At 41.6% G+C, this 27,519-nt stretch overlaps 1 protein-coding gene across 3 annotated transcripts; it reads right to left on the bottom strand.

The window, feature by feature from the left end:
* Nucleotides 1-1,998: 1,998 nt before the first annotated feature.
* Nucleotides 1,999-20,956, bottom strand: wu:fa11c10 (protein FAM110B). Of its 3 annotated transcripts, XM_017433458.3 has the most exons (4): nucleotides 20,855-20,956; nucleotides 20,195-20,258; nucleotides 5,542-5,879; nucleotides 1,999-4,675 (listed from the first exon to the last, which is right to left on the bottom strand). In XM_017433458.3, the coding sequence occupies exon 4, from the start codon at nucleotides 4,663-4,665 to the stop codon at nucleotides 3,274-3,276; it is 1,392 nt and encodes a 463-aa protein (XP_017288947.1). In that variant the 5' UTR covers nucleotides 4,666-4,675; nucleotides 5,542-5,879; nucleotides 20,195-20,258; nucleotides 20,855-20,956; the 3' UTR covers nucleotides 1,999-3,273. The 3 variants fall into 3 exon arrangements, with proteins under 3 accessions (XP_017288947.1, XP_017288949.1, XP_017288952.1); XM_017433460.3 differs by lacking the exons at nucleotides 20,195-20,258; nucleotides 20,855-20,956 and adding an exon at nucleotides 12,022-12,174; XM_017433463.3 differs by lacking the exons at nucleotides 5,542-5,879; nucleotides 20,195-20,258; nucleotides 20,855-20,956 and adding an exon at nucleotides 12,022-12,173.
* Nucleotides 20,957-27,519: the final 6,563 nt, after the last annotated feature.

Genomic DNA, 27,519 nt, shown 5'->3' with positions numbered 1-27,519 from the left:
GCTTTGACATACTTTTGTCAAGCAACCGGAATCAAGTGATATACTGTCTTTACCCCAACACCCCCACATCACACACAGCTGTGTCCAAACACACACCGGCTTTGGCTGAAGTGTGCATGCATGTGAAGAAAACACATCTTTAACATGCAAGCAGCATAAAAAACATTAATCTTACACACAAGCTGTGCTGAGGAGGACTTTCTGCTGATTAATAAATACAAACAAGACATGCAACAGAGCGGGCAAACACAGAGTGTGTGTTTGTGTTCTGACAGCATGCCAAAGCCCAGCTGATCTCCCAGTAAATATTGACATATGGTCGGTGTGTGTGTGTGTGAGAAGGAGAGCATTAGGATGACACAGAAATGATTCCTCATCCGTCCATGGAGAGCAAACAGCAGGAGGAGGCGTCTCATCCTCCCACGACATGTGTTCCTCCTCTAAAGCTGAGTCCTTTTTGGATTTTTCACATCAAACACACTCCACGTCCCGGGGTGCAGGTCTGAGTTACATAATGCTCAGACGGTTACAGGACCAAAACAGGAGTCGTCATCTCAAAGTGTTTTGAAGAAATGATGCGTGACGATGGCAGGGTTTTAAAATCTGGCAGCTGAAGTTGAAGTGAGATCTGTTTTTGTTTTACAGCAGTGCACTGAGGTTATTGGTTTTGGTTACATGAATAAGAAGCTGATCCATCCTTAAATTAAATCACAATCTCCCTTTTTCTCTCCAGTTTATTTCCAGCTCCATCAGCCGGTTTCCTTTTTTTCTGCTCCTCCGTTTCTGAGCCTTTAAACTGTTGTGGCGTGTTGCTCTGTTAGATCTTTACTCCCCCCCCTGAGTGTTTCTGGCTGTTAATAAGAGCTGTTTAGTTCGGCAGACAGCTGCTGTCATGATGCCCAGCTCCAGGCAGCAGCTCTGACCACCCACATCCTCCGAACCAGAACCAGCAAACAGATCGAGGCCGCGTTCTGGAAGAGATCACGCATGCGAGAGTCTCAGGATGTAAAACCACAGAAAAACAAAAAACGTCCAGGACACAGATGTAAGGAGTCAGAAGACCGCATCAAATGTGTTTGATCCAGTTTGGGTTCCGGAAAACGGGCAAAAAAAGAGAAATAAACTTTATGATTCAGATTCCAGACAGCTCAGAAACTTGTTTGGGTTTTATGTTCTTAGAACTGAAAATAAACAATCACTAAAGTTTCTGAAAAAGTAACTTTTATCACCTTAACACATCCCACTCTTTCACTGTAAATACATACATTTTCTGGTGTAACACAGCTGGGTACTCGGAGTACGGACCTGGTACTTCTGAGTTAACATACAGTACAGTAAATACCCCGTTAAGTACCAGGTACACCCGTAGTACTCGGCTGTCAAATTATGGAACCATCTCGAGGCTGAAAGACAAATCTGGAAAAGAACCATGAATTTAAAGCAGGTACAGGAGACTTCAGGTGACTCATAAAACCTCCTTTTGCTAAACAAATTATATCATTAAAAGTATATGAGTTTGTTTTAGTGGTTTGCTTAAATTACTTCAGGTTGTGTTGCTTTTTTTAAACTTTAAAAAGGTGTATTTTGTATCTTTTAATTTATGGAAAACTTTTGCAGCAAACACAATATAACCTGGATATTTTTTGCATACTTTATAGAATTTAGTGCTAAAATCTGAGCAGAGCATCCCTTTTTTTAAACCCCTTAATTTCCCACTGCCTGCGTTTTACAGAACAGCTGATCCTTTAAAAAGAATCCTGAGCTCTTCGACAGGGCGCGGTTCGACTAAATGAGAGACCACCAGCAAACCGGGAGGTTTGAATAACGGAGCTCCATCAGAAGCACCTCGTGTCAAATATTGGACCGGATTTCAGATTCTGAACTGAAGAACAGGAAGAAGCGGGTAAATAAAAGTCCCAACGCCCTGCAGGAAACAGAAAAAGGAGTTGTCCGACTCTGCGTTTATAAAAGACAAAAAGAATAAGATGACTAGCAAGAGCATGTGCAAACATTTTTTATTGATGATTCAGGATACAACATGGTAAAGCATCTTGGATCTCTCCTCTGAGGATTTCTTTGGGCATCCAGTGCCTGATTAAGAAGCACACTTCGTTCACAGTTCTCCAGCTCTCTGGTCTGATTGCCGCTGTACGCTACTGCTCTTCATATGAAGAAGAAAATAAAACCCTGAAGAATTAAATAAACGTAAATACAGAGGGTGGTTGTGTGTGTGGGGGGGGGGTTGTCTCTTGCTCTCACTGCGACAAACAGGAAGTTATAAATACACAACGGTCCCCACGGCGCAGCAGGCAACACACACCGATCGTGTCTCTGCATGTCTTCCTACAAACTGTATGTTGTAATTACAGTAAAAACAATCAGATTGCACTTCAAAGCAAAGACTAATATTTGTACACAGAGTAATCCTTTACTAAAAAATACATTAAGTTACATTTTCCAAATAAATATTGGTCCATTTTTTCTTTGTATGCCATCTTCCTGAGACACTTTCAGAGCCACAGACATATTTTCACTCCGTTCAGTCTCCAGTTAACATCTTCGCGCCACACTCGCTTCAATCATCTGCTCGTGACATCATCCTTCATCATATGACCTGCTCTTTCGTTCGTGCCAAGACACACGCGGCAAAAAAACCGACTCCTCCGGCCGCACCAGCGCGGCACAAAGACGCGCGCGCCTAAACGTTACAACCAGACACAAAGAGCTCTACCTGTGACCGACCTGAATCTGTGCTAAAACATCATTTATACAAACTCGCATGCTGACATATAATAACAGTCTTACAGCCAGAGATATTAACATGTTTATGGAAGCTATTCTTTTTTTTTATTTGTCTTCAGTTTCACAGTATCATCGTGGTTCTTTTCCTGGTCTGCTCAACAGTCTCTGTGCAACTTTTTGGCAGTTTGTAGCTGAGCTTCAGTCTGCTGAGCTTGCTGGTATAAACACACACACACACACACTCTCACACACACACACGGTACCTTTTACATCAACAACACAGCTGACAGTCATTCTCTGCCTTCATCCTCACCATTTACACCACTCTATTATTGCTTTTGCATACCAGTATTGCTGTCCAGGATCGATTGAGGGAACGGGGTAAACCATCGTCCACTTGTTGCTAAAATGAACAAAAGTGTGATTTACACAACGAACGTGAGTCTTCACAGAAAACAGAAGACATCTAACAGATTATCCATAACTGTAACATAAGGCAGCAAAACATGAACAGGTGAGTTTCTCTTTTCTTTATACGTTAGAAACGGCGCTGTTAGCGTCTCTCGCCTGGCGGATGCCGTAAAGCCATTTGATGACTCGAGCATTCCTCTCAATGATGGAGATTCCGTAGGGGACCCGCTCGTTGGCCCTCAGGGGCCCGTCGTCGTCCTCGTCGTCGTCTCCTCCGTGCTCCCTCAGCTGCTCGGCGTCGTCCCCGCACTCGGAGCTCGGCGTGCTGACGCTGCGGAGCTTGGAGACGGACACGATGTCCGAGTTGGCCCTCGTGAAGCACTCCACCCCGCCCATGCCCTCCACCTCGCCCGGGTCCAGCCCGCAGTAGTTGAAGAAGCGCTCCAGGTCGGCCGTGGCGCGGGAGTAGCGGTCGCTCAGGTCCGACTTGGAGCGGTGCAGGGTCGGGTGCTTCCGGGACGAACCCTTGGAGCTGGCGTTGGATATGCGGGTGAAGGCAGGTGAGGCTGGGGGGATCACTCTCGCTCGGACCAACAGAGGACTGGCAGGCAGGTAGGCGGGAGGAGGGGGCTGGGTTTGGGATGAAGTGTTGACCTTATAAGGAAGTTGTGTCTGTTTCTGCAACGGCGGAGGGGGTGGCGGGACCTGGGGGTGAGGGACCTGACCCTGGGCCGTCTGTCTGGGTCTGAGTGGAAGCTGCAGCTGAGCCCTCTGAGGCTTCTTTATCTCAGCGTGAGGCCGAACGTCCACCCTGCGCACAGTCACCGAGTTCGGAGAGCTGTAGGGCGCTGGAACCCCACGAGACGGACGTGCCGGGACAGGGGGAGGACGACGGGTGAGCTCTGTGACGGGGGTGCAGGGGTTGTTACTGAGAGGAGAGGAGGAGTTGGAGGAAGAGTTGTTGGTACCAGAATTTAATGGCTTATGGTTGTTGAGGAGTCTTTTGCTCTTTTCCTGTTCTGCAGAAAGGCTGCTGCAGATGCTCTTAACTCCTGATGACGGAGAGGATGAGGAGGGGGAGGTGGACGAAGATAACTGTGTTCCATCACAAACATCATTAATTAGATTATTCAGAATATCCAAACTGAACGCAGGCCTTCTCTCTCCTGTTCTGTCCCTTCCGCCGCCATTCTCCACATCGGCTGGGCAGCGGGGAACCTTTCGGGTCAGAGGAGTGTTGATGTGATTCTGAGGCATCATTGCTGGAGGAAGCAGGGGTTTGCGGATCTGAGGCTGGATGGGCGCCTGGCGAGTGAGGGCCACCTGCTGGCTCTTCACATACTTGGCCTTGTCGGCCTCCAGACGCTCCACGGCGCTCAGTTTGCGGGTTCCTGGATCAACCGAAGGGCGAAAGTAGGCCGGACCCTTGTTGAGTATCCGGAAAGGCATGGCTGAGGTGAAGGGGACTCCGGCCAGTCGGCCATCTGAGGGACGCAGTGTCTCCACCGGCATACTGGAAGAGCTGACACAGGAAAGAAAAACACAAATTTTAGCTCAACTGTAAACATTTCAGCTGAGATTTTCAGTAATTTATTTAAGAAATCCTAATTCTTGACCAGAGAAGGATCAAGCTAAAGTAGCAAAAGTCACAGGTCACACAAGCAACAATTAAGATTTGATGTTTGAACATTCATTTAGATCCTCCACACATTCTCTAAGCTAAAAGGTTGGATCTTACAGAGCTTTGACTGTTAGTAGAAGAGCTGGTGTCTCAAAACTGAAAGGATATGTGGGAGTTTTCAGCTGCAATCTCACTGAAGTCAGTTTGCAACCAAGTGACGAGAAGTCAATGTGTTTGAAAGTTGCTGTTTATTTTCATGTGCGCGACTCGCGGAGGTGTATTGTTGGCTGTGCACATTATTTTACTGCCAGCCTCAGCTTGCTTTGCACCCACCGCCCCTGGAGTAGACTTTAGAAATTAAGATGGGATTAGATTTGCATCAGTTTAGACAGAGGTTGTCTGTCAGGAGAGCTGCCATGCAGGAGACAAAATACAGGTCTGGTGATGTTAAGACGGATTGGAGACACCCATGACATCTTTGTGACTATTTTGAGGTTTTTGTTTTCGCACAAACGTTTGGAACACGTTCGAAACTTCAGTGGCGGGGTTTGTCTGACTCTGCAACTCACACGAGGAAGTTGAGAGCCTTCCAAAAGTTGTGAGATATTCGGGAGACTCCCTCATTAATACCGTTAGCCAACTAGCAGCCAACAGCCCAGTGAGATACCACCTTAAAAAATAGCTCTTTTGTAGCTTCTTTTCATCATCCTCTCATCCTCCCCCCTCCTCCATGTTTTGCTCTCACAGCCCCCCATTAACTTCCTTACCGTTGACTGATCGGCTGCTCTCTCTTTCTTTCCTCCTTTCTTCTGTCTCCCCTCTTGCTCTTTTATCCTTCTTTATCCCAATTCAGGCTCAGTGAAAGGTTGCTTGTGGGACGGGGTCAGTCGGGGTCAAATTCCACATTGGGACTGACTAGACCACCTCTGTCAGCTGAGCGGTGACCCAGTCTGGGTTGGGCTGCAGATCTGGTCCCAAACTGAGGGTCTGTTAAACCAGGCAGCAGTACAACAGCCTTTTATGGTCCTTTTTAACGATCGCTATCCCCCTCAGTGTTTAAGTCCAGCTCTGATCGGATACAAAAAGCCAGCAGAGTCCCACAGTCCTGGAGAATTAAAAAAAAAAAAGAAAAGAAATAAGTCCGGGTGAGAGAATGGTATCTGCTTTCAGTTTGTTGCTCATTAACAGAAAACATCCACACACCAACACACACACACGGCTCTCCGGCTGACAGACGGGACTGAAGTGGAGCAGACGGGACAGGCTTTAAAACCACGTCTGGCTCCTCCCAGCCGGCCAATCGCACTTCAGGCCGGGAGCCTCGGCGGGGCACGGCGGAGGGATGGGAGGTGGGAGGCGCGCTCGGATTGGCCCGACTCAAAAAAGATTCTGACCAATCGGACCCCTCCCCCCCTTTCCAACAAAACACTGAGGCAGAGCTTTCATTCAAATGAAAATTCATTGAAAGGGAGAAAGGGGGGAGAGGGAAAGGAAGAGAACAACGGACGAGCCAGATGCAATTTTTTACACTGGCTTGCATCAAGCTCAGCGGGGTGCCTTGTTCTTCCTTTGTCTTTATTGTGGCAGAAGTAAAACCAAAGTGAAGGCACGTCAGACAATGAAAGGTTACCTTGTTTGTAATTGAATTGTCTTTAAATGAGCATTCATGCAGTTAAACTGTTAGTATTTAAATGCAACACTGACCAAATGAAAGAAAGCCTTTTATAACGGAGCAGATAGTTCAGGTTTCTTCACTCTCTATTTCTACTTTAACCCCAATTCCTTTTTCTCTCAGGTTCTGGAGTTCAAAGTACTGTTAACGCAAACAATCCTCCATTTTCTTCTCTTTCTCCTGGCTCTAATTCTACAGGAAAAAGGAAAATATCCCCCCACACACATTCTCACTCCCTTTCTTCTTATCGTTTTTACAACATTACACTCCAGGGTTACATCACACCTAATTATTTGGCCTTTTTCCTCTTCTTCCCCCCTCCTCTCCTCCACCTCCAACACGTCTATCCACACATTTTTAATTGGGCTTTTTATAATCACTTTCCCTTTCCGTCTCCCTTAATTTTGCTTTTTCGCTGACATCTCTGAACAGCAGATCAGAAGAGGATATTTGGTCAAATTCGGAGATACTGACCTGCTTAAATTTTAACCACAAGGCAAACATGAGCGTGAGTTTAGACAGGTTTCAGTTTCAGTTGGAGGAAGACAGAAACTCATAAGATGATGACCTTATTGCTGTTTAGAAAACGGAGATCTGAAATGTCTTGGCATGTTTTACGTGTCGTTATGTCATTCTCTTCACAGGAAAACAACTTCCTCGTCAGAGCCCATAGTCCTCCGCAGCGCCGGCGTGAAAAATAAACACACCAACATGCCTCGAGTTCAGTGGAGTTCCCCTTTAACACACCAAACGGCACATGACACCACCGACACGTCACTGCACACACACCTCAGCGTCCCGCAGCAAACACACCGAGGACCACATGAAAACACAACCATCCTCTGACACGTGACAGAGGCTCACAGCAGGACACAGTTGGAATACGAGTTTAATCGCAGCAGGTGAACATTTTTATTAGATGTCAACCGTGGCCAAATTGTATTTTTCATTTAACAAAATATAACAATTGCTTAACTTCAATAAATGTATATTTAGGAACCTCTTAGAAAAACTTGTACACTTAAAAATAAAATATCAAAGAGCCTTCTAGCTTAAAAAACTAAAACAGTGAGCTGCTGCTGCATCTTCATTTTCCTACTTGGTAACAGATTAAGTACGGCCAGGTATGGCCTCTTGCCTGTTTTGTTTTTAAGTGTCCATTATCAGATGATTAAAACCATTTGGATGATTAACTGGCCCATCTTTCAGTTTTATGCTCTGCTTTGTTTTTTAACTTTTGGCTTTCTTATCCTAAACGAGCCAATTAAAAAAAAAAAAAAAAGTCCTAGTTTGACACTGACACAGTGAGTATCCAGAGAAAAAGTTTCTGTCCTTCAAAATAAAATCCTTTTAAGGTTTTCTATAAACCTTAAATTCAAGTATGTGTTTAACCTCAAAACTTTGGTTTAGTTTGCTTTACCTTTGCTATAAAAACATCCTTTTGTTTCAGAATAAAAGCCTATTTAAGAGGAAATTCTGCAAGAACAACCGAACATTGTCCCAGCTTTGTCTTCTGGCGAAGTGGGGGTCACCTACATGATTACTGAGGCTGGCAAGTAGCATTACCACAAAGAGAGCGCAAGATGCCTATCATAGCAGTATAAACACATCTGTGCTGATAACTTAATCTCAAGAGCCATGCATTATTCAGATTCTTTGTTTTTCTTTTTACTGGATCTTACAGGAGCAGCGTTTCTGGCAACAATTATCGTCAACTTGCTAAATGAATTTACAGCACATGGAAATCAGATCTGGTTTAAGTATGTAAATGCAACCTGTTATCTGTCTGTGGCATGGCACTGAGAGGAGCCGTCTGCATGCAAATACAGTCAGCTCAGATAGTTGTCACGGCTCAAAACAGCAGCCATTGTCATTTGTTTCAAGATTAAAGGAGGGTCAGACGGGTAAAAGCCATCTCCACCATCGGATTACTACACCTCCTGCAACTACTGATCAATACACCACCATTAACCCAATCTGTGGGAGGCTGAGGCAGAAATATAAACTAGGGAACAAGTCTGCCTCCCATTTTTAAAAATTTTTAGTTTTCCTTATTCTTGCGTTCTGTCCTCAAGTTGCACAAATAGCTGATGTCTTTAAGAGTCAAAAACCACAGTAACAGACCAAGAATTTATATTTCCATTCCACTATGGAAACTGGCTTGGTTTTTATTATTAAAAAAAAAAAGAATGTGATCCACGGTGGGATATTTGGTTTTCCAACCACAATATAAGTGGATGGTGATGCAGCTTCTGATGTCTGTGAGCGAGAAGCTGCGTTTCGAAGCGTTTCAGGGGAGTTAATGTGTCAGAAAGTGGATTAAAATACTGCAAAGGAGCTTAACCAGCAAAACGAACCAACCAGAGACAAGAGAGGCCACAACTGGGAGAAAATAATTATATTGATATTTTCTAATTGGTGACTGAATAAACAGGAAAACAACAAAACTTTAGAAAATGAGCTCCCCATTAATGCCCCTCCAAAAACAGAGCATTCAAGTAGAAACAACAACAACAAAAAAGACGGAGGATGTAGCCTTTTGAAGGTCCAATCAGTGAAGGACAAGAGCAAGATTCATTTGTATGTGTGCCCGGTGACGCCAGCTTGACTGTCGTATCAGAGTGGCCTTGGTTCCAGCAGACATTGACCCCACGAGTATAAAAAAACAAGACAAACCCCACCCAAAGGAGCAATCAGAAACAGCCTGTAATCCAATGGGAGTCTGACTGTAGGAAGTCTGTTTAGGTTTGATTACTTAAAAAGTGATAATGATGATGCTTTGCTCAAGGCGTACATGCTCATAAGGTCAAACATTTGAGTCCAAGTTTCTGAAGCAATCTTTAAAAGGAGTTATTTTTAACACAATCCCGTTAAAAAGAACTGGGTTGTCGTGATAAGTTTGTTAGAAGGGTTCCCCCCCCCCCCACACGATGGAAAGACAAGCAGGAAATGGCAGGTTTTACAACAGTAAAACTACCACAAAGACAGAACAAACATACTTGGATGGTGTGTTTGTGAGTTCAGAAGGTTGACTCCGTTTCACAGCGAACTTCGCTCATCTATTTTTGGCCACTTGCCCGTTTCCAATGAATTTTTTTAAAACAATAGAATGGAAACTATGTTTAAATCAAAAGGCTGACAAGGAAGAATAATTTAACTGCTGCTTGACAAAAGATAACATTTTTTTAACCTTTATTTAACCAGGAAAGTCCCACTGAGATAAAGAACCTATTTTAAAGGAAGTCCTGGCCAAGAGACTTTTTAAAGCCTAATACAAAATAAAAGTTGGTCTAGTCAGTGAATTTTAAGAATGTCTATAAGAAAAAAAGCTTTTTTCTAACTTTTTGATGACAATGAGGTTAGTGTAAAAAAAGCATGCCATGAAAGGAGTTGTCACTGTGTGTAATTTATTAAAAATAACATTTTACAAACAACACAAGTGTTAAAATATGTCTTTACTCTCACAGTGTCTAAATGTTCTCCTAACTTGATAAGAAAGAGTGAAGCTGGATCCAAATCAATCTTGTTATTAGAACGGTCCACGCGCCCCGACCCAAAATCCGACTGGGAGACGTCGGATTCACTTTTAAAGTCAATAAAAAAAACTGAAACAGCGAGTTCAAAAGGTTATCGGACACTCCTCTTAAAAAAGAGCACCTAAAACAGTTAATAGTGACAGACGGCAGAGAGCCACAGGTTATTGTCCTGGGCTCTGGTGACGCTCCTTATTGCAACAGAAAACACCTCTTGGCCGGATGGGAAATGTGACTGACACGCATGACTAACGTGCCCCGACTGGAGGGTTATGCAACTATAATATCAACTGCAATAATCACTGAACCATAAGTCAGTTATCAAAACATTCAGCTCCATCTCTGCTCTCCATCCATCAGCATCGCACCAAAACAACCTCTCCACCTCTGCAAAACTAAACCAAACAGGGATATTTATTGTAACAGCTGTTGCTTTTTCACATTAGTTCAACCTACATTTCAAAAAACCTGCCACTTGACATAGCAGACAACAACAGAAATTACCTTTTATTTTAACCAGTTTCAACTTCTGCTCAGGATGCTTGGACTTTAACGGGATTATTTAAGAATCAAAAACAAAAAAAGTTAATGAAAAAGAGCTTACATATTTGTGTCAACGCCTCAAGTACTTTAGTGCCACCAACGGGTTGATGTTTGAGCTGCACTTAGGAATGTCACTTCAGAGAAATAAAACTGACTTTCATAAATAAAGTATGTTTGGATTTCTTCCACCAAGCCAAGTTTAAGGAATCATACACAGCGATTTGTTTTTTCATACTGTCAAAACGGATTTTATAAAAATGTTTCAAAACAGCATTTAGTTCCAGCTGATCTTCAAGCCATAACTCTGACGTCATGCATTTATGTTTCCTTTTTTTTGTTTTTAACTCTCATCCAGGATCAAATCTGCTGACTCTGGAAACTGGAATGACACATCGCCAAGCTGATCTGAGAAGAGATGTTAAGTGTTTATACTGTATGTGTGGGGATCAGCGGCTGGAGGCAACTACTTTCGTCTCACTCAGCTGGAGCTAATCTGCTAAAATAACTGAAACACCCACTCGCACAAACCCTCACATACCTGGGGGGCGTAAAGCACGAATGTGCAAATACACACAATTGCATTCATAAGCTAAGTGCGTACTATGCAGCACGTAAAGCCCGAACCTGAGCAGTCACATGCATCAACAATTACAACTTTACGCTGCAACGGCAGAGCCTGGAGGCAAACAAAAAAAAATATTCCCTTTCAACATGGTGATAAAAATTCCAGAGACACGCAGGCATGAAGGCAATCACATACTGCCGTCCTGAGTCACATCCAGAGGCGCACACACACACACACACACAATTAAAAGAGAGTGGTCACTCAGAGTTGGCTTAGATGATGGGAGCTTATTACTCATTCTCCAACAGTTAACCTTTTATGCGCCTTAAGGACTTTACCACGGACACGAGGACTGAAAGCAGAAGAAGTCTGTTTATTTCAGTTGACAGTCTGACTGAATAGTTCCTCATAACTTCTTTCAAACTATATATTTTTGTGAGACAAACCGAGCCACCTCTGGCACGATGACCCTCTGAAATAACGTTCCTCTTCTGCTTGAAATGAGACGTCAACATCAAAGTTGTTCTCAGTACGGTGTATTCATTCTGTCAGCATGCTTTGCAGACCCTCACACTGTTTCAGCAGAGAGAATGAAAATAGACCTGAGGCAAAGCTGCCAAATGTTATAATCAAGACTACTATTTTTAGGTTTGGCACCCTTACAGAATAACAAGGAAATCCAGGCAGCAAACTGTAAAAATAGAATAAAATTTTGTTGCTTAATGCTTTGCAATAAATTACAATATTCATGTTTATTAACAGACTACATGCAGTCTTTAACATGCAATTACAAAAAGCCCACTAATCCAAATTAAAGTGAGAGAACTAACAGCAACAGGATCTGTCCTCTTTTTAAGTCAACAAACGCAAACCTGTTTTAACGCACTGCCTGATATTCTCAAACAGAGCAGTAGTTAAATAAAAGTTTACTTACACAAAGTAAATAAGATCCTAAAGTGGATTTTAGGAACGCAGAGAAACTCTGAAACGGTCTCCGAAGCACCCGAGTCGCAGAAAGAAGCAGGAAGCAGAACCGAGCGCCGGCGTGCTCGTGGTGCGAGCGCTCGAGTCAAATGAGGACTAACCTGAAGCTTCTCTCTGCTCCTTTAGGCTGCAGTTGTCTCCTCCTTTTCCTCCTTCATCCGAGGAAGACTCCACCTCCTTAAACTAGACGGAGGAAGGGAGCTGGGAAAGCAGGAAGCAAGAGCTGATTTCCCCCAAACACCGTTGTTTAAATGATCCTGCCTTTTACTGTAAAGGACATAATGACTGATTTATCTAAACCTTCTCAAATCATGGTTTAGGATATGTAACAAAAAATAAACAAACAAAAGTAGTTTCCAGTAGAAAACAGTGAAAACTATTATTTTAATATGCTGCAATCAGCCTAATTGTGTGCATTTTTGTAAAACCTTTCATTCTCGTGATATATCTTGTCCGTTTCTGCTTCGTCAATCTCACCCTATTTGGGCAACTGCAGCCAAAAACACACATCCTTCCTGATCAGAGACAGCACTTCCCTTTGGTTGACGGCTTTGGGGAACTGGGTGACCGAGTTGGTGGAAATATGAGAATCAAATAAAGTTACCAAGCAAATCCCTTTGTTTTTGTTTTAAAATGTTAAATCAGATAAGCTAAGAACACCACGAGGGCAAAAAAAAAGCTGAATTACTTTGTGATCTGAACATTGTATTTCTACTTTATATCTATAATTTTGAAAATATGGATATTTCAAGCTGATGTCAGTGTCCTTTTCCTCAGCAGTGAGAGAATCCAGTCTCCAGTGCGGAGTTTTGGCATCTAATTATCTTCTGTCACAAACAATTAACAAGGAATGAATCTTATCAACTCAACTATAACACAGCAGGCTGTTATCTGATTATTATGGCTAAGCTGCCAGCACAAACTGCCAAATGATTGCTTTCTGGATGGCCTAGGAGCCAAAGAAACTTGCTAAATAGTTCATATCTTAGAGTATCCCAAAAAGTATTTCACTTCATGCAGGAACTTTGCAGAGCAGTCAGGTTGTGAAACTTCTACTCCTTAATTTATTTTTATTCTAAGATAATAGGTCCATATATCCTTATATAACACTATAAACTTATGATGCAAGATATTTTCCAGACCTAAAAGGCTGACATTGACAGAAACGGCTGTCATTGTCAATTGTTATTTATTTTTTAATGAAATAAAAAAAGAAATAGCTTCTGATGTGGTAGGAGGAAACCAATTATCTAACACTTATCTCTGATAAGTAGCACTCCTTGTGAAAATATTTTAAAAAGGTGAGTTTTCCGATTCAGGCATGATAAACCAAATTAGTAAACAGTTTTTCTGAGATAATGTATTCTAATAAGAAATTATAGCAAAGAATGTCAAATTAAAGTTGACTGGAAAAGAAAGAAATATAATTTTAAAAGGGGTATGGTCTAATAAGGTCTGTAAAACAGTCAAGACACTTTCAAGCTGAGTTTGAGACTTTCTTCCAGCCTCAGAGTGATTTGTGTAACAATCAAAACGTAACGGGGACTGAAGTCAAACCATCGCCGTTACAGCCGAGAGCCAACAAATAAAGGCAGTCACAGAGCTAAGTGGGTGAGTATGTGTGTGGGTGGCAGCTAACCAACAACATTGCTGTCGCTTGCTGGTTGTAATTGCAGATTATTGTGGGACACAACCAGCTCAGTTGAGAACAGAGGCGTCTTACAGCGAGGTTCGCCTCTGCAGCCGCATCGATCCAGAAATTTAAAAGTTTTACAGATGCAACATCAAGAGTATGTTTGTGAGTTTGCATGTAAAGAAACACGTCCAGGGAGTACAACAAGCTTAAACGTGTCAGTTGGTGAATATACTTGTTTCCTTATCAGCACTGTTGCTCAACATCCCTCACTCGTTGCAGTCAAACACAGAAGTGCTTATTTAAAGGAGTCAGCAGGGTGAGGTGAACCAGACCGAGCTCCATGAGCTACGCACAAATACAGTACACAATCTGACCAGGAGATCCAGGCATTCCCAGGAACAATCTGAAGCCAATCACACAAGAACACAGCGGCCAGCCGCTCTCCGGAGGCAGAAACAGGGAGCGGACATCCACTCCAACTCTTTGCTGTAAATGAAAACACGGCGCCTGGGTGGAGTCCAAAAACACAACGGGAGTAAATGGAGGACCCAATAAACAGTTCAGCTGGGTCCACAAATTCCAACACCCGTGCTACCTTCACCACCAATACGGCACACTTCCCTTCCTTCCTCCCCTCCCTTTCCACCCAAATACTACAAACATTTCAATCTATCCACCATCCTCTGCTTCACCTCCATCCTGTCTTGAAAATGCCAGAATCTTGTTCTCATTCCTCCTATCAACTTTCTTCCTGTCCCTAACTTCTGAAAGCGACCTGATTTCTGTGCCGGGGGGTGGAAATATTTTTGACACAATGCTGGCAGCAGTAACGCAACTCCATGAGAACCCAAACCTTCACTGGGAGACACGGCGGAGGCAGGTGGATTACAAGTATTAGTGTGAGTGTGTCGTGCCTTCTCATTTAGCCAAATGCTCTGCGATTTATGACATGCAGACACACATGCGCTCGCTTCCCGACGCAATGATGAGTCAATATTGACACCACAGTGGAAGTTTACAAAAAACACACACACACACACACAGCTCCTGATTCTTCAGTTGGTCCTTTTACAGAGACCACCAAAAGACAGGGGTGGGTATTAAGTTACTGCCGCTCCGGCTCCCCTCTCTCATACCAAACTCTTAAGCTGTCACTCGGAGCACACTCACATTCTATGAATGCAGGACTATCCAAAATTACAACTCACGTTACACACAAGCATGTCCAAGCAGGCCTCATCTATGACACCCTGCATGCTGGTTTGATGGAAACATCCAACCACATCCAACAGGAGGAAGTGTCCTGGGAAATATCACACCGAGAAGATTCAACCATCAGAGAACATTTTCTTCTGAAATGCACAAAAGGAAAACACACCACCGTAATGACGCAAATTACAAGCAAAAGCATTCACGGGCTTGTGGTTCAAACTCTTAAGGCTAAAATTATGTCCTGAATTTGGTCATAAAACTGGAATTATTTCAAGAATGATAATAGATGACAGCTGACTTTCAGATTTCAAGACTTGTTTTATCAGGTTTGGTTAACAACAACATTCAGCGTATGTTAACTTTCACAATGTCTTCACAGAAAAAGCAAAGAATACAGACTGCTTTTAATGAAAATGCTCTTCATGAAAACATTTACTTGTTTTCCAAAGCTTAGGACACACTTTTTTTAATTGAGGACAAATTAATTAAATAAACAAACTTCTCTGAATGGAGGAAAGTGTTACTGCTGAAGAGCTGAGTAATATTTACGTCCTTGACTTCCTGTTGATACTTAAAAATTAACTTGACTATTTTCAACATTTTAAAAGGAAAACTTACATTAAATAAGGAAATCCACTACTTTGTTAATGTTTTGACCGAACAACAATGTCACAAACTGTGATAGTTTCTGACTAATTATTTGGTCAATTAGTTCAAGGCCTACATTTTGTAGGACCAAAAATTTTAAATCTAAATATATTTATCATACTTTCAACACACAAGTCAATCAAAACCAGCAGATTTTCTTGCATAAATTAATTCAAATAAGTTGTTTCAAACCATTTCCATGTAATTCTAACAGCAAAAAAGCCCCATGTATAAATTAATGTAAGCCTCTGAAAAAAATGTTCGTTGATAAGTCTCAGATTTTCCCATCAAGCAGCTCTTTTTGCAGGACAGGCGCACCTTCATTGTGTCTTCAGGTTGGGTTTTTAAGGTACGACACCTCCCGAGTCAACAGAATTAATAGCAACCAAATTCAAACACCCATGTTAGGTCTGCTGACCTTCCATTCAGGCCCTTTAACTTACAAACAGGACAGCGATGCTCAGCAGGAATACATCGGTCTCATCTTCAATATAATGTGTGAAAAGGCACAAACAGAACGGGACGCCTTTCTAAACACAAATGCCGTAGTCACTCAGCTAATTCTGTGCTGCCGACATGTAATTTGAAAGCATGATGTGATGCTAAGATCTCCCTATTTGCTAAACACTGCCTTCTTTGTGTCAATACAGCAGGACTGCTGTGTAAAAGGGCTACTGGCTCAGACGGCTGTTTTCTTTGTGGGTAATGAAAGTTAATTCAACAACATCTTCTGAAAAAAGGCTTTTCTGTCAGTTAAGCAAATTATGTAGCTCTAACAGAAGATCATACAAGCCGTAATTACGAGAGGTTTCTTTAAAGCGGCTCTTCAGGCAGTTTGCAACAACATAAATCATTATAACAATGATGTCAACGTGCTGCAGCGACAGAGATCCGTAACACACAGACATGTTGAATGCCGCTCGTTTCAGCTCCCTAGTTAGTAGGTCAGTGGGTCCAGAGAGGAGGGGGGGCAGGGGAGATGAGGGTTGACCAAAAGAATGCCTCTAAATAATGACTTCAAAACCGCCAAAGGCACAAATGAAAACAGGCAAAGGGCAGAGTCCCTCTGTCGTGCAGCGATGAAGCATGGCCTTATGGGAATTTAAAAAGACAGGAACAAAACTGCTGTCATTACTTTCAGAAAGGTGGAGCAGTTGAGCCAACAAAATACATAATCAAACACACCTACACAAATTGCAAAAGCTAACATGAAGGTGTACAAAGAGTCATAAAAATAAACTGAGGAGTCTTATGAGATGCACGCCTAATCTGAGTCTTAAAACGTCTGGTTCCCAGCCTCTGACCTCATTTCAAATAATGACTCCACCTGTGATGTTTGCACATAAATATTAATAAATATAATTGGGTAGAAAAAGAAAACCTGTGCACAAGTAAATACAACTGAATTGCTTCATTCTTTCACCCATATGTTTTCCTAAAGTAGAGGTGGCACCAAAAATAAAATGGTCACAGAATTTAAGTAAAACTAAAGCAAACTCTCTCGCTTTCTGTTACCTTCGAGATTGTCTCCAGGTCACCACTTCAGTCAGTCCCCGGGATCAGCTGCGCGCACGTGAGGAGTCGGCATGCGACTCCAAAGCTGCTGACCTCCATTGTACAGTAAAACCAGAGACTAAGCCTGCCAGGACAAGTCACACTGCCCTCATTCCTTGGGGAGGTTGGCGACTCGCCCAAACTGGAGCACCCAAAGACTTATGGGAACTCCAGCCACATGACTTAACGGTGGAGGAAATTTGGGGCAAATGAGGCTTAAAATGACTAAAAATACAAAGAAAACGAACTGAACTCTTTAAGAAAAAGAGAGATTCTTGATGTGATCATATTAAACATCACAATTCAAAACACGCTAAATTATTTTATTTAAAGTTCAGATCTGTGTGAACGCTGATTGGGTTTCTGATTATGTTTTTTTTTCCCTTTACGTTCTTTGTAATCCTACTAATTCTGCACAATTTGTGCTATTTTAGTCATTCATATATAAAAATGTTCAGCTCATTCAGGAAGTGCTATGACTTTTGGCTTTTTAACTTTAAAAATATTTAACTTTATTTACAGATATTTCCCCTCACACAAATACACTTTCTTGAATTCCTTCAGAAGCAACAGACTCTGAAATCTACTTCAGCAAACTTGGCCTATTTTGTCTTCTCATGCGTCTTTTAGCTTTTAGCTCGTGTTTCGCTTCTTTTAGCTTTAACAGCTCAGTTTCAGCTTCTTCAGCAGTCATTCAAAGCTCAGAATTCACATTATATCTAGCTTCCTTCAAAATTTATCTAAAAGCTTTACCTTTGAAGTTGCTCCATTTTGATTTATTTTGTGAAGGATTTCTAATTTTTTAATAAACTGATTAATTTCGGAGATGAACAAACAGCACCGCAGAAAAGACAACCTGACACAAAACGAAGACAGAAAACAGACGAGGAGCGCTTGGCGCAGCCACCAAAACAATGAAACGCTCTGAAAGCAGACACGGGCCTCTGGACAGTCCCTGTAACATGTTGAGTTATTTCTGCAATAAGGGCAGCGTTTCAGTCCAGCGCTTACACAAACTTTAATCTCTTCTTGTGTTTAATTTGAGAAAGCTATCAACTTGGCACTAACTGCATTGTGTTCTGAAATATCATGTTTTGCTATGCTTTTCTGCAGCTATAATATTAGAGCCTGCAGCCAGTGGAGCGTAATCTAGCCCAAAGTACCCTGTTATTACCTAGCTACTCTTTGTGATGTATGGTATGTAGGTTTCATTGGAAAATATGTTTTTCCAGTTCACCTAAAAGTTTCAGTTTAACAGCTTTAATGAGCAGGGAAGTCTCGAAAGATTACACATCATTAGTTACAGAAGGGAGTTTATTTTTAATTTAAACTACATTACGAATGCATCTCGGCAGGCTGATGTAATAGTCCAAATGACATGTTTGAGCTTGCTTCTGTGGTAACTGGGCACAGACTGTAATACGCAAAGGCTGACATCTACCATAGACCAAAATTAGAAAGGATTCCCCCTTTTTTCCCCTCTCAGACAAGCTAAATCCACAACATGGCACCACCACAAGGACCAAAATACTAAAAGGTAAACATGAGCACACAAAAAAAAACTACGACCGACCAAAAAAACCAAACCTCAGACAGAGTGACTGAAGTAAGGCTGCTGAATCTACAACACAACATGCAGGCGTCCATCATATTGTTGAATAAGTGTTTACCAAATATATCTGTAACATTTTATTAAATCAAACCATTCAGAAACTTAGAGATGTTGCAACTGGACAAGGATAAAGTACTTCACTGTTCTCGAGGCTAATTCAAAATAGTTGTAGTTAAAGGGAGATGAAGAGAGAGAAATGTTTAAATAGGTAAGCCAAAAAAAAAAACTATCCAGTTCAGTTTTACAGCATTGGTTATTCCAAAAGACAACTTGTTTAAATGTTATATTTGTCGTACCAACAGTGCAAAAACCTCAATATAAATATACAGTTCAAATTGAATTATTAGGTGTGCCAAAGATGTTTGACAGGTACTGCCTGTGTTACAGATTTGATTATACAGTTTCCAGCTAATTTTATCTTTCAGCTCCTGTGAAGTATGAACTGAAGGATCTGCAGAGTTTCTCTAAGAAGGTGGGCAGTGCTGGAAATCAAAAGGGGAAAAAAAAGTCAAGTGCTAATTCTGAGAACGCATCCTGACTGCACAAAGACTTTCCACGTGTTCCCCTAAGCGCCACCGTGTGAGGGGACCGTCCAGCTACTCTAAAAATAAAAGTCTATTTCCAACACAGGTAGCATTGGAAAAACAAAAGGCTGCAGTGCCAGTAAAGTGTAATCATTCAATATGACATGTTCCCTTTGCATGATGTGAGTAAGCTCCCATTTCCTGCTTTATTACCACTGAAAGTACACCCCCCCACACCGAGCAGGACACTAGTGGGTTGTGGTGGGTCTCTTGTCTTCAGCTGGGAGCACCATAAGCTTCTTTCCAGACACCACCAACCCATATTATTCAAACCATTTCATTTACCATTGCCTAAATGGAAAAAACAGCCTGTACATATTCTTCTAAAAACAAAAATAAATAACAGTGCTTGGATTTCCACCGCCGGTATATGCAGCCTGTCATAAACTACAGTTGCTGTTTGACATGTAAAACACGGTAAAGCAATCGTAATAAAAAGACCAAGAGAGTTGTTAGAGAGCGCGAGCGACACCAGCAAGTGTTTTTTTTTATCTTCCTGCTTTTCCAGGATAAATATTTGCTCATTAGGAAACTCATAAAGCAAACTCCATGCTGACAAGTAAACCCACTTTCCTAGGCTGCAGGATGTGCATTCCTGGCCTGGGAATGGTTAAGAATGGAAATTACAAGGCGGTGGCGGCGCGTTTGTTGCCGTGGCCCCGGGGGGGACAGCGTCTGTAAGTGATTCACGCTGTTTGGTGAACGTGAGCCAAGTGAGGTGACAGACTGAGCAAAACCCCTTATACTGAAAGGCTGCTTTACGGTCATGCACTGCAGTTCAGTCTCATTATAAGGCTGAGGTTTGTCCATAACTGATTATGATCTGGTTTGCCCCCACTCTGCAAAACTTCAGGGTTTAATCAGTTTTCTTACTTACCAAAGAGGAACCTCCTGCTTTGTTGTGAATCTGCACAAAGTCACGGTTTCGAAGCTGACGCTATCTGTTGAGAGAAGACAGTCTGGGTCAATTCAGGAAGGGACATTTAACTACAGCTCTAAACTTCCTCTTGTGACTCAGAAAAGGGAACTGTTTTCCTCTCTCTTGTGTAAAAGGCTGGATGTAAACACAGCAACAGCTCAAAAAGGTGAAGCCCATCGTGACCTTTAAACCAGACTCATATCCTGCAATGCACTAGTGGACATCTTCCTCTTATGCAACAGGTTTCAGGCGACTAATACTTCTGGAAATCACAGCGTTAAGTAAAGACCTGATGATGTCCAAACACGGTGGCCTAAAAATGACCGACCCGCTGCCTGAAGAAAAAAAACAGTCAGATTTTAGAAAAATAAAACAAAATTAACTAACATTGTGCCAAGGCTATGACAACGTGATGTTAAAAACAAACGCTTAAATACGTATTTAACCAAATGCAGGACTCCACTGGCTACATTTGCTCAAATTTAACATTTTTCATCGTCAGCTTAGCCGGTTTAACGTTTAAGCTAGCGCCAGTTCACATGTCACGTGCGCATCATCCGTCGGTTTTGTTTTTATTTTATCACCATTTTCGCTTAAAACAAACGACTAAACCCTTACCCAGCCGTTACCGTAGCCCATCACAAGTCAAACAAAAGCCGTGGGGCGCGCTAACCTTTTTTTTTTATAACGAAGAAAATAACGAACCAACTGTCGTAACGTTTTGGTATTCGCTTTCACTGAAACTTTCAACCTTCGCGCGGGCGATACCATCAGCTAGCTTAAACCAAACGGTTACTACAACTCCAAATTTGCAGTAATCACACATAAAAGTCTCCTAAATGACTAACAGCATTGTTTATGTACATCGTATTTTAATAAAAAAACTGCAACATTACCAGGTAATTCATAAATAAAAATGTTTAATTGTGGGGGTGCCGTTATGCACCCCTAAACTGATTCTAGCTTTGGTACGGTCAGTGTAAGATTTGGATAACGCTGCGTGCGTGTTACCCTGGCAACCACGAATTCTCGCGAGAATAGAGACGTGACCCAAAACCACTGTTCCCCCAAAACTATTTGTCTCCAAAACCACTGACTGTGGAAAGATGTCTTTTAACAGTTTATGCACCAAACGATTTACTGTTTAAACAAAACCCTATTTTGCTTTAGTTCATTGGAATAAAGCGAGAAACGTATCTGAAATAAAAGATTTGCTTTCAGTGCTTTATGCTAAATTTAGGGATTATATTCTTAATTCTACACCAATAGCAATTCTCGTTGATCTACTAAAGGGTTAAGATGCATCTTATTAGTTAAAATACACTATAATATGATGTTTTTGTTTGTTTATTTGTTGTGCTATATCATAAAACAAACACATGATCTTAAGTTGAGTAATGCATAGGTTCCTGAAGGTTTTGGCTCATATTGATTCAGTAATGGAGGCATGATGTGTGCGCTTTATTTTCTCATGGCGAGGAGGCCAGTGGAGGGGTTTGAGTTCAGCTAATGACAAAACAAGCTGAGGAATGATCTAATGTTTTGGCAGCAAACTGCTTTAATTAACTAATTCAGGATGGCCTCAGCTCTAAGGAGAAGAGTGTTTTCACCTCCCTGACTCTATGTGCGTGCAGAGGAGGATGCAACCTTTACCACACTGGTTCCCATGAGGACAACAGTAGTTTTCTTCTCCTCTGAAACCCAAATGGTATCCCTCCAAGCTCTCTCCTTTGAGCTGAAACAGAAGAAGAGGCTAAAAGTCTGGATAAGTGTTGATAAGAACGAGAATGACGCAACAAGCGTATCTTCCACACATCAAAGAGCAGCCAGGGGCGGCCTGTCAGGCAAGGCAGCGCAAACTAGCTGTGAATGTTCACTTCAAATAATAACATGTAAAAAGTTGTGGGTTGTTTTTGTCATTTTATGGAAATAAAACTTTTACCCTTTGCTTTCTGACTCATTTGTCTTGAAAATGGTAAGAGACAGATAATCAGCTGAAAGGAAAGACAATGTCTGCAATGTCCAACCCAGGGTTTGAACCCAGGACCTTCTTCCTGTGAGGCAACAATGCAAACCACTAATCCATCGTGCTGCCAAACAAATGCATCACAGACCATTTTAAAATATTGCAAGAAACTCTGGCTCATATGCAAAAACATTTAACAGAGATAAGAAGAAAAAAGACTTTTGCACAGTGCTGTAAATAAAGGAAGTTGATTTTTATTTCCACTGTTGCAAAATATATGTCATATATACAAATAAAATACAACAAAATCTCCTTTTCTGAATATATGCAGCGTCAGTGAGTGCTAAATGACTAAAATGAAACACCAGCTAAAACCTAAAAGTTGCTTAAGAAGACAAAAACACAGCAGGTTTCAAAAAGAACAACATTTATGAAGGAACAGAAACAAATCTTAAGGTATATTGTTGGGGAAAATAAAGTAAAATATTTTAAAAAGTATAAAAGCAAAAAAACTAAAGTCACAACATCCTTCTCCTGCATAAGCTGAACATTTGGCTAAAACAGCACAATATATGCAGACGTAGTTATATATTGCAAAAATATACAGGGAAACAATAAACAGGAAAACAAAATTTACACAAAAACAGCTTTTCTCATGTTTGTGTTAAGATTTGCCCCCAGTGAAGTAAATGCCGACTGCAGCGAAGTTTATAAGTTTTGTTAGAAGGTTGAGAAAACAACAAGCTGAAGAAAACAAGAACGATTGTAAAACTACTGTTTTGTTTTGTTTTTATGGTTGGAGGGCGTTAAAAATGGAGGCCTAACAAATCCGACCTTCATCTGTCTGAAGCAGAAACAGAAAAGTCAGAGTCGAGAGGCAGAGCTTCAACTTTCTATTTGTCACAAACAAAAGCTGTGTGATCCAACAGAGGTGTGCACTTCCTTCAGCACCAAGAGGCTTGGCAGCCACTTATTTTTCTGGTTATATAACTGCCTTATCTTTTATGCCTGCTACTTGAACTCTTGGCATCGCACACACACACACACACACATCCTAAATATACAAACTCTCAAAGAGCAAGTATTCATAAAGTGAAACAGCTCGAAGCACTTTGTTCATAAAATCATGTTTATCAGTGAATTCGCAAGCAGTCTGTTTCCTAATCCCCTCCGCTAAATAACAGCAACATGTGCTCCAGAGCCAATTAAACAGCAGGGCGGCTGTTGTTTAACCTGCTCAGGTTTATAGTCTTTTCTTCCAGTAAAGGAGGAGGAAGCAAAGAGGTGTTCAGACTCTGATCCCCCCCCAGCCACCGGGCTTCACAGAGGAGGAAGTCATTCAGGGGAACCAGCTTGGAAGACGTTACATCATCAACTGTTGGGGCAGTTTTTAGTCACAGAGTCTGTAATATACAATAAAACAATAAGGGAGCTGTTACGGTAACTGGTGCTTCATGAGTATGTCCTAATTCAGGAATAGAATTTGTGTCTGTGATTCTCAGGGTCAGTAATGTGCTCAAAGTACAACATGTGTTGAGGATACCACACTAAGAAATCACAACTTTTTGCAACTTTGCCCAAAGCACCGCAACTTTACCGCAACTTTAACCCAATATTTATTGTTTCTAAAGTGATTCGCCACTGTTTCTGCGGTCTAGTCTCTTCTTTGTGGGTTTGTGTAGTGTGGAATACAAAATAACCCCAAATAACTCAGGAAGAAGACACGTGACGTCACTTCCTGTTAACATCAGAATGCCGGGAGCGTGCAGGAGCAGCAACCGAAGCCAAAATGTGCGCTAATGCTTCACATTTGCCCACAAAGATTTCAGCAAACCAGTTTCCTCCCCAGCTGCAGCTGTTTTTCACGTCCTGCAGTGTAATCATGGAACATAAATGCATCGACAAACACTTTGTGTCTGCAAAACATGTGAGGAGAGCTGCAGACCAGGGACAATCCAGAAATGCTCATGAATGTCAGTTTAGAAGCTATCAAAGTTCTCCAATAAAGCACCTTTTGAGAATGTCAATGTTTGTTGGTAATTATCTTACAAAACTAGGAAGAATCTTTGGTTTATATATGAAAAGTTTTGGTTGTTTATTAATTTTAGTAAAAAAAATTGCAACTTTTAGGAAAATGCCCCGCAAAATCAGGCATTTTAGCCTGCAACTATCACAAAAAATGCCCACGAAATCCTGGAGGGATTGCTTAATGTACATCAGTCATGTGACTCAAGCGTCCACGTGGCTTTCACAGGGTGCTTTGTTTACATTGTTTACATACCCGCATTTCAGATTTATAATCAGCATTCCTGGAAAATGACTGGAGTCAACCTATTCAAACTGCACTGTTTGATTTATTTCATACTATGCAATGAGTACCAATCATTTCTAAACAGTGTTTTGCTTTTCTCAGGAACTTGAGAGGTGAGGACATGTCTTGAAGACATCACCTGTGCTGGAGGTTCCTTGGAAGTGAATCTTGGATCATGGAAAATTCTTTTACAGGCATCAGGGCACGAGCAGCACGACTCGCTCAGTTTGAGGAGATAATATATCAAACTTTCTGTGGAAGTCACCGCTAACGGTTGTTGACTTTTTGTGTTGTAGTTTTATATATCAGCTCTGATAACCGAAGACTTGCTTTTGTAAAACCATGAACGTAAAAAGATCTAATGATCCAATTATTCCACTTGTCAGAAGACCTTTTCCATTTCCTCTAAAAGAAAACAATGCCCAGATATTTTCTGGCAATTCCCAGTTCCCTTGACCATAAATGTTGATTTGTGTTGTTTTTATCAGCTCTCTCCATCAGGCATAAGACCATAGGACTATTTATACTGGAGGCTTCCTGCTATTCAGAGGCTGTGAAGCTGCTGCTGGTGAAAGGCTTGGCTAGGAAGCAAGCACTGAGCTGACAGCTTTATTCATCCAAACATCCATCGACAGCCAGCGTCTTCCTTCTCTAAACTATTTATGAAACTTCTAAGGAAGCAGATATTCAAAAATAACACGTCTTTGTTGACTTCTTGGAATAGGTGTAATCCTTTTTACATCATTAACCTGCAGCAGATAAGATTTATCTCACATGATCTGTTAGTGCTTAAAGCATGTGTTGTGAATGACCCTCAGCTACTACCACACCAAATTTCGTCTTAAAAACTATAAAATTCATTGGGGTACAGTCATTTTTGGGTTGGCTGCTGTCAAATAGCAGACATCTTCAAAAGTTAATCAGTTGTGGATGCATGGATATTATTTAGTCCGTTTTTATTTAGTTTATTTAGTTCCAGTGGTTTACATTATATTCTGCTAACAGACAACCAAGGTTGACACCAACAGTTGCAAAAATGTTGTGCAATGTTTTGTGCTCAAAGTATGCGCTGGGGATGATGCTCAGCTACAACCCCAGCAGATCTCAGCTCAGCATCTCTAAAACTGTCTGAGTTAAAGACATGAAAGTTTCATTAACATCTGTCCAGTGCTTCATGAGATATTTTGCTAACAGACGGGCGTGGTTGTTGCAGCAAAAATATCGTGCAATATGAAGTAATTAGGATGCTCAGCTACTACCACGCCAAACTTTAAATCAGCGTCTGTAACACTGGCTGAGAGGGAGAAACAAAAAGACTTCTCCAAAGTCTCGAGCAGCAGGATAGTTCTGGTTTTCCTTGGCGCCCCGGTTAAAACGTGAGCTGCGGACGGCGCAGTAAGCCAGGCAGCAGCGGAGACTTCCAGCGGTGCCGACCGCAGCGTTCCTCTGGGTTTTTTAATGGCGCTGCACAGCTGTGTTACCTCCGCTCGCAGGAATGTGAGAAAAATGGAAAAACTGACACATGCATATAAAATAAGCTGTTTCTGACTACGTTCAGGAGTGCTGTGAGCTCATAAAAGAGGTTTGCAAATCTTCACACATGTGGCAACAACCACTAAACATGGCTGTCGTTACATGGTTTCTCATATGTACTGCCAAGGAACATCACCTTAAATAACATAAACGTAAACAACGTCCTGTTGTGCACAAAAGTTGCCAACATTTACCTCTCTGTGAAGCATTCTCTTTCACAGAAGTTCATCATGGCGTCTCTTCATGCAGATAGTTTTGGTTTTTTATTGGCTCAGATTAGAAAATACCATTAAAAATGACACAATGTGCTTCTTTCTGTGGGCTGTAATTTCCAGTGGGGATGCAGGAAAACTATAATCTCTGTAAATTGTGTCTTCTTTCTGTCTTGCTGCCAGAATCTTCGGGAGCAGAGAGAAACGGATGATATCTAAATAACCTTTAAGTCTTCAGCAGTGAGGTTTACCAGAAGCAGTTCATGTTGGAGACTTTCTTATCTTGGATTTCGGCCCTGAGGCTGCTGACACGCTGACATGTCGTCCTGAACGGGCCTGTTCGCAGACTGAAGCAAGATTTTTGCTAATTTTAGCTTTTAGCTACAATTTTCTGTTGTCGGACATTTGTGTTTTGGTTTTTTGGTTCAAGTAATGTTTACTCTCGGGGTCCCTCTGTGTTGTGTTTTTGTGCACATAAGAAGCCAGCAGGCACGTGCGGGGGTGGAGGGGTTAGAGGTCACGGCGACGGTTTCAGGTCAGGTGATCTCAGTGTTGAGACAGATGGTGATTTGCACCAGTTTGGCAACACGTTCCCTCTGGGATGTCTCAGACACCCATGGGGCTTTTTTGCATGCAAGACAGCAAAAAATGTTGAAACTGGGGGAAAGATAAATGGGGAAATACTTTCTGTTTTTGCACTGACCTGAGCTGACTGAATCATTAGTGTTTTATTGTGTAATGAAATGAAAATATATTAACTGAAATAAACGTTTTTTTCTCTTGCGGTAAGAATAATTTCTCCTCTTGTGTCTGCTCCATATGAAGCTGCAGACAGTATTCACCTTAATTAGCTTAGCAGGGATACTGGAAATAGGGAGCAAAATTAATAAAATTTGGCATAAATATGGAGATATGTTCACAAGCACTTGTGAGTATTTTTAATTTCTAATAGGTTTGCTCCAAATGGGCACAGGAGCTGGTAAAACTGTTTAGTTTTCTTCTCGCTTTAATTTCTTTAGGCATTATTGACGCTATGACTTGATGAAAAACATGCATTCTGCTCTTTTAGGCACATTAAGTTGCAAACATTTATCTTAAATAACTTGCTGCGATCTATGTTGAGGCAGATGCTTGAAGTAACAGAAAGTTAAAAACAAATTTATAAATCTAGAACTAATTTGTCAACACAAATGGTAAATTAAAAACAACCGACATTGATGCAAATCAGTGCTAAAGGTTAAAGACAACTCATAAGTCCCCC

The sequence above is a fragment of the Kryptolebias marmoratus genome, linkage group LG8 (genome assembly GCF_001649575.2).
Source record: "Kryptolebias marmoratus isolate JLee-2015 linkage group LG8, ASM164957v2, whole genome shotgun sequence".
NCBI classification, from domain to species: domain Eukaryota; kingdom Metazoa; phylum Chordata; class Actinopteri; order Cyprinodontiformes; family Rivulidae; genus Kryptolebias; species Kryptolebias marmoratus.
The sequence above is the reverse complement of the archived record's forward strand: the minus strand, read 5'-3'. Positions and strand labels throughout refer to the sequence as shown.